The 7,816-nt window shown below is 35.9% G+C and overlaps 1 protein-coding gene across 2 annotated transcripts; it reads left to right on the top strand.

The window, feature by feature from the left end:
- The first annotated feature begins 1,677 nt into the window (after nucleotides 1–1,677).
- On the top strand, nucleotides 1,678–6,174 carry LOC101159144 (myeloid cell surface antigen CD33-like). 2 transcript variants are annotated; one of them, XM_011489137.4, is made up of 7 exons: nucleotides 1,678–1,801; nucleotides 2,045–2,099; nucleotides 2,251–2,622; nucleotides 3,525–3,830; nucleotides 3,898–3,991; nucleotides 5,044–5,095; nucleotides 5,327–6,174. In XM_011489137.4, exons 1-7 carry the CDS (start codon nucleotides 1,685–1,687, stop codon nucleotides 5,519–5,521), a joined length of 1,191 nt encoding a protein of 396 aa, XP_011487439.2. In that variant the 5' UTR covers nucleotides 1,678–1,684; the 3' UTR covers nucleotides 5,522–6,174. The 2 variants fall into 2 exon arrangements, with proteins under 2 accessions (XP_011487439.2, XP_020568052.1); XM_020712393.3 differs by having other exon boundaries at nucleotides 2,242–2,622.
- The last annotated feature ends 1,642 nt before the right edge of the window (nucleotides 6,175–7,816 follow it).

The following is a 7,816-nucleotide window of genomic DNA, read 5'->3' as shown; positions in this document are numbered from 1 at the left end:
AGGTTCAGTCTTCCCAGGCTGCTGAAGGTTAACTATTTGGTTTATGGTGTCCTTTGACAGCTCAGTGGAGTTTGGAGTGTAATTGTTTAAGTGTGTGGATGGTTGGTTTTTTTATTTACTGATAATGAGTACAAACAGGTGACATTGTGTAATAAAATGAGGACAAAGGAGTCTGTGAGAGTCAAAAATCTAGCTTTTTTGTAGGTTTCTAAATACTTATTTTACAGAGGATTTTTCCAATAGTTTCATTTAAAATCCTGCAATGTGATTTCCTGGATTTTTCCCCTCATTCTGTCATTCATAGTTGGAGTCTACCTATAGTAACGTTTTTATGACTTTTTTAAGTCATAAAAATGATGGCTGAATAAACACTCTGCTGCCCCAAAATAAAATAAAACTCTTAAGTCTAAAAATATAAGAGCATTCCTGCCAAAACAAACAAACAAAACTAAAAAATCCACAAAACCAAGAGATCAGAAAGTAATGTTTCAGAACATGACGCAAATTGAAAAAGGAAGTGCAGTTGGTAGATGTGTCATTTTTCAGAAACAAGTTGCTCACGGCATGATATGAACTCATGAACTTTTTTGTTTTTAAAATGAACATTTTAACACTCCATCCACCCATCTGTTTTTTTAACCCACTGAATCCCTTTTGGTGTCACAGAGTTGCTGGAGCCTATCCCAGCCGCTGTGGGGTGGAGGAGGAGTACAGCCTGGATGAGTCCCAGTTCATTTTTTAATATTCAATTTTATTAATAATATTTCTGGATCTGTCTTTATATGCTGATGTGGAGCTGACACAAACAGTTTAATAAAAAAGACATGGTTTTTATTTTTAAATGGAAGTTTTATGGAAATTCCCCAGCATCATGTCTTCGTAGTCAAACTGATCTGACTCTTTCAGAGTTATTACAACAACAGCAAGTTTAAAGCCCTACCCCCATTCTACAAGTGTTGGTGTTAATGCTCAGAGTTAAAATGACTGTGGGGCGAAAAACATGCAGCGTAAAATCCTGACATTTCCCGTGGAACTAATTCAACAGCACAATAAATCGCAAATGTATCGTTATCACGATATCAAGCTGTGCAATATACACATAACGTAAAAAGACGGTGAAAATTGCAATAAATGTGCTAAAACAATCTTATGGCAGCTTGAAGTATTTATTGAATCAAATAAATTCTTCTATGCAATTGACCAATCGGATGGAGCTCTTTTATGTTAGATGTTGGCTTTCTATGTAGACAAGGGTTAACTCTTATTTAAATTAAACTGTTCCAGTAAAATTGAAACAATGTTTTTGGTTGTTTCGTCATTTGTTCATGTACCACAAGTTATATCGTCATGGCAATAATAATCATTAACATCGCATATCGCAAGTTTTCCTCATATTGTGCGACCCTATTCAGCACCAACATGAAGTTAAATTCCTGCCAGTGCTCAATGATTAACACCCAAAAGAGTTATGTTAACTCTGAAAATTCACCACTGTGTTCTGTATCACTTTAACAATGTTAGAAAAGGACCATTTGTTATCTGGCTCAGAGTTAAAATCAACTCGTCAAGGTTCTTTGTTACAGAGTTCACTTCTTGTTGTCGGATCTTCCTTTTCGGTGTTCTTACAGATGTTGAAATCTTTTATCTAAGGCTTCAAAACAGGAACTAAACCCTTGATCATGTGATGCTTGACAGTTTTCAACTCTGGGCATCACTACACAGCCTGCTTGCTTGTGGCTTTGCAGTGACAGGACAGCACTGCACTTCTGTTTCTGACTTCATGATTACCTTTGGACAGGAGGTATGGAAGGTTTTTACCACATCTTTTTCTGAACTTGCTTAACTGATACTTCTGTTTTGTTGTTCATTGTGTCCCCCATAAAATTGTGTAAATTTTTTATAGATATAAATTGTCTATATTTGTAGAATTTAAAGGACTTTGAGAGCTCAAATATTATGCAAAGATCAAAAAAAGGATTTGAAAAGAATACCTTCAATACAAATTTTTAACAATGGATTTTTTTCTTCATTTTTTTTAATCTAGGAAACAAGCATGTTTGTGAATCTGATGACAGCAATAATGGTCCTCTTTGCTGCAGGTGGTTCTTTTTTTCTTTTCTTTATTTTATCATGCAGTTGAATCGTAAAATAGAATTGAAGGCTGGCTGAGCTAATCCCAGTCTGAACTATATATTAGACTGAATCCATAAATAATAAATAGCATTTTGTCATGTATGACAGTGTTTTCAGATGCAGCCACTTGTCCCAACCCAGCATCATTCTTCATTGATGCACCGAAGAGCTTGGAAGCCTTGGAAGGAACATGTCTGCAGATCCCATGTAAATTTAGAGGAAACACAGCTCAAACCACAGCCAATGCTGCTGGAGTGTGGATAAGAAAGGATCCCAAATTTGGCCAAAACCCAGAAAATGTGGTTTACAACAGCAGCGGGAAGGACAATAAATATTCAATGACTTTTATTGGGAACCTGAATGAGAAAAACTGCACAACTGTTCTAAACAACGTTCAGAAGATCTACAAAGACAATTACTTCTTCAGAGTTGAGGATCGGCAATTCACGGCAACAGCCTCTTGTGATCCTGTTCAAATAAAAATCAGCCGTAAGACAGTTTTGTTTTATTTGTGTTTATAACTTTGAAGCACTGTTGGTTTTACAAACTCTGATGTCAATATAAGAATTTTCACATTTTCCTTGAACAGATTTACATCAACTGTTGAGATTTTGATCAAAAGCCATTTAAAACTTTTATTTTAAAACAAAATTACACTATTCTGACAACAAATATTATAAAAGTGTTGCATCTTATCACTCTGGGTTTGTAGATTTAACATGTTTTTGATTAGCCAACGTTTATAGGTTTCGGTAGTTTAAAGTGGATGATTGTTACGAAGACTGCATGTTTTTTCAGCAGACTCCTGGCCAAGTAGAACACTTGCTGATTTAAGTGTGAGATTTATGTCTATTTCAAAATGGACTTTGGTCATCACACAAGGGCAGGGCTAAAAAGCCTTCCATATAAAATTCCACATAAAAAAAATACCTTTTATGTGGCAAAATAAAAACTGCAGAGGAGAAAAACAGAACATGACAAATTTGGATTTCGACCAAAATATTTTCAATATAAATACAATACAAGTAAGCTTACATATTAAAATATAGATATACAGTACAGACCAAAAGTTCGGACACACCTTCTCATTCAAATGAATGGGAAGATGCGTCCAAACTTTTGGTTCTAATTGGTTCAAAGATGTTAAACGTGAACAGTTGTTGATTGTTCAGATTGTTTTCTTAAAAAATAGTCATTAGTTAATTCCTAAAATAACCTCTATCAATCTTTTGGTTTGTTGCAGTCTAAAATGAAGTGTTTAATAGAATAGAATAGAAGACTTTGGCTGATGGCTTCTAAAGGCTAGTTTAGTAAAGGAACTCAATACTGACATGATGTGTGTTTATTTTTCTGTAATTTTTGTTGGTTGTGTGTTTGATGTGTAACCACAGATTCTGCTTGGAGTCCCACCATTGAAATTCCAGCTGATCTGAAGGAGAGGGACTCTGTCACTGTCACCTGTTCGGCTTTCACTCCCTGCCCTAAATCTCCTCCTGAACTCACCTGGAATCTTTCAAAAGACCCTCAAAGGCAAATTGAGGAAAACGTAGATGGAAGCTTTATAACTAAAATCCAGGAGACCATCACTCTGTCAGACACTCACAACGGTTCCACCATCAACTGCTCCGTCAGATATCCTGTGAACGAAAGAAAAGATGTAAAGATAGCAGAGACACAACAAACTCTGAATGTTTCACGTAAGTGATCATCTTCACGGTTCAAATGTTCCTGATTAAAATAATTAATCTTTCACGCTTTCCTCAGGTGCTCCTACGGACACATCATCATCGGGTTTGGTGTCAATCACTGGAGGGATTGCAGGGGCCATTCTACTCATCTGTTTGGGTTTTCTCATCTGGTAATTGTCTTATTTTTCCACTTTTTTGTGTCCAGTTTCTTTTTTTTACCTCATGTTTCCCATTTTCAACATAAAATGTAACATCCATAGCAGAGGCCTGCAACCTTTAACGCCTGATTCCAGGTTCTTGCTGAACCTCAAAATCCAGTGAGAGTTGCAAAGTCTCACTTTACTATTTAGTTTAGCTTAGTTCATTAACTCGTCGGGAAAGCACACAAATACATTAAGCTTAAAAAGCAAAAAGCCTTCCACCAGATTGTAGTTTAATAGCTAATTTCCATCTGTAGTCCCTTTACAAAACAATATATTATGGCTAAATATTACAAACATATTTACCAATTTAGAATTCATTAAAAAAAATCTATATGTGCTTTGTGCTTATTCTCGTAACCAAAACAAATTAACCAAAACTACAAACCCATTATTTGGAAGCATGGCTGTCTTAGAATTCAGAATAAAAGTGAATACCAAAAATGCTTTTTCATTTTCACAATAAAGCTTCGTTCATTGACTCAAAAATAAAATGAAAAATCAATCAGCCAAACAGCTTTTTCTTCTTCTTATTTAACGCCGCACATTCTGTCACTTAATTAAAATGATAACATTTTATGACATTTTATTTTCAAAAAGTTCTACTTTAAATGTGCAGCAAAATTCAATTAGAAGTATCTAATTTGACAATTAAAATGGATTAACAAAAATGCTGATGATTATAAACTTCCAGCAACTTGTTGCTTTATGATTCTAGCCCCCCCATTTTATAATCATTCTTCTATTTCATTAACCCCCCTTTTACCCCCTTTCTTTTGAGCCCTTACCCCCGTATGATCAATATAAATTACGCTTAGCCTAAATTACAAAAGGGATTTATCCAAATATACACCTTGTGAGTCAGAAGAATGCTGACCCCCTGTTCTAATGGTTAAATATGTCCAACACAAGAGGCCTTCAACTCTCATCTGTTTGCTCAGCTGTTGGACAGGACAAGGTAGAAACAAACTTGACACAATTGACACTAGTTTGCCTTAATTTTTTGGCCTTTTCTTTTGCAGGTGGTTTAAGTCTAGACATTCATCTTCAAATCAGACTCACCGCACCACACAGGTTTGTCAGTTTTTATTTTAAACTTGTCTGGGTAACTTCCTTTAAACTTAGCAGAGTAAAAAAGACATGTTGAAACATCCTTTTCTGCAAACTACATTTTTTTTTTGCAAGTGAACAAGTATGTTTTGGTTGCATTGCGTAACATCTTTGCAGAACTCAATGTCTGCTGACAGCAGATCCCTACAATGACAAAGTGCATGAGACCTCATTTTATTATCATGTATGTTTCAGAGTTTGGGTGAAGAAAATGCTGCTCAAAGCCAAGACATCCACTATGGAGAAATTGTCTTTTCCAAGGGGGGACTTTCCTCACACTCAACGCAGAAAACGGCAGACCAGCCATGTGTTGTGTATTCACAAATAAATGTAGGTCAGAGTGGAAACACACAAACAGGTGAAGACATATATTCTATGGTGAAAAGATGAGTGGACTGATGTGTACAAATGTTAGGATTTTTTGTTGTTTTTAGACTTTATGCTATTATTAAATCTCATTTAGCAAATAATCATAATGATCAAAAGGTGTTTGTGTTTTTAATTACACTGTTTGACATCCACACAACTCAAAAGTAGAAGCCCCACATGAAAATGTGAATCCGCTCCAAGCAAAATTTTGTTTTATGACTTAAAATTCATATCCATCACAATCATGTTCAGATCAGAATCTTTGAAAATTTTACAAGTTTAATTTTAGGTGTGGAGCTTTTTCCATTTGAGGTCTCTTGAAGCTGAAATCTTTTGGTAGTTAAAATGTACTTTTCAATAGAGGAAGCAGGTTTAAGTTTGATTCGTTTGTGCACTTTACTTTTGTTTTTTGTTCACACTTCCGTTCCCACAAGATTCAGTCAGATGCTCAGATTCATACCAGTTTTGGTTCTCTTTCGCCCCCCACTGTCCACATTTCATCACCGTTTTCTGAGTTTTGAAGCAAAACCCCGTTTCACAGTAATGCCTCTAATGTAGGTGTTTTAGAATAAACTGCATAAGAGATGTATAACGAAAACAAAAAACTGCTAACATTACTAACATTTTAGACACATCCTGCATAACATGGCCATACAATAAAAACCCTAAGTTTACACATCAGTCCTATGTATTTTTGTTTTTGTGCACAAAGAATATAATTTTTTGACTGAGGTTGTGTTGCTGCCTTCACATCGGCTCATAAGTGGACCCTGACGTAGGCGCAAACCTTGGTTAGCGTGCAGATGGTCCACAGGAGGGGGGGGGGTCTTTGGTGACAAAAAAAAAGTTGTATCTAATCACTGCGTACAATGTGTAGAATTAAGAAAAAAACTACTCCATTTAATACAAATAGCACGTATTCAGACAAAAACACAATACATGAGGCTCAGGAGGGTGGGGAAGACGGGAGGTGGGGAGGCCCCCATGAATCTGTCCTTCAGGTGCAGTTCCGCGAGCCAGGCACATCCTCCAGACAGCACACAGAGGAGGGAGGTGGGTAGTAGGGAAGCCGAGGTCAAGCAGGGGGTGAGTTGCAGTTATCAGCCCTGTGAACAGCTGCTGTAGTCCACTCTGTAGAAGCGGCTTGTTTTGGTAGAGCCAAGGACGGTTGTCCACAGCTCCTTCGGGGAGCATAGATGGGTTCCTTTCAAACTAATTACAATGAACAAAGAATTTAGCTTTCATTTTCTCTATTTAATATTGGCTTTTTACCTTCGCTCTGTGGCAAATATTAAAGTGACCAGAATAGCCAGGAAAAAAAGAATGAACGCATAATCTAGTTGTCTTGGCAACATATCATTAGAGGTATACCCCTTAAAGTGGACTTCAAATCAAACTTTATTTACAGCCGCAGGAGGGAAAAAGGTGAGACGCTTCTTCTAAATGAAGAACAGAGAAAGAATAAAGTTTCTATAGTTCTTTAGCAGATTCAATCTGTGGCAATCAAAAATAAGTCTTGCAGATGAGGAAATATAACTAACAGAAGAATTGAATAGTTTTGTTTTTTTAAATGATGCCATGAGCTCCTTGATGTCTTTATACAATGCAATTTTCTCACGGTGATCTGAAGTCTAAACCTTTTATTTTGATTGTTGAAACCAGTTTGTTCTAAGCATCTAATTAAAATTAGCAAGGAAAAAACAGCCTTGTTTCTTGCACGACAGGTTACAAGCTCAAAACGATTTGTGGTCTGTCAAAATTTACGTTTTTAAATATGCATAATTTTTTTGAGTTTTTTTTCTCAATCTGGGTTTTATTTATTATTTTTTCTGCTTTCATTGTCTCTGCAGAGTAGGAACTTGATGCACTTGAGTGGGGCTGGGAAACACTGCTTGCCTGTGTAAAATAAACTTTTTGGTAATGCTTAACTCAACTAATTTCCATGGTTTGAAATTTAACCCGCCCTGAAAAATGATCACCACAAAGAGTGGTCAATTATTTTTCTTTTTTTATTATTTCATAATGCTGGTGTTGTATGCTCTTCCTGTTTTTTTCTGTGCCATAAAGACTGGATTTCAGTTTATCTTCATGGATGTCACCGCCTACTTTCACACAGCGAATAAGTTGGTGTGTGTTTGTGTAGAAGCAAACAGGATAACATGTAATGTTTCATTTTTATTTTTTTATTTTTTGATTGGAACTGCAATTGACACAAAATTTTTCCATTCATTTAGATGTTTCCTCCAACTTTCACATTTTGTTTTGCATTGAAGTTTGCATTTATTGCCTTTTATGTTTGCAGATTATTCTAGTGAT

Source organism: Oryzias latipes, chromosome 20 (genome assembly GCF_053564925.1).
Source record: "Oryzias latipes strain Hd-rR chromosome 20, Olatipes_Hd-rR_3.1".
In the NCBI taxonomy this organism is placed as follows: domain Eukaryota; kingdom Metazoa; phylum Chordata; class Actinopteri; order Beloniformes; family Adrianichthyidae; genus Oryzias; species Oryzias latipes.
Note: the sequence above shows the minus strand (reverse complement) of the source record. Positions and strands in the feature narration are given on the sequence as shown.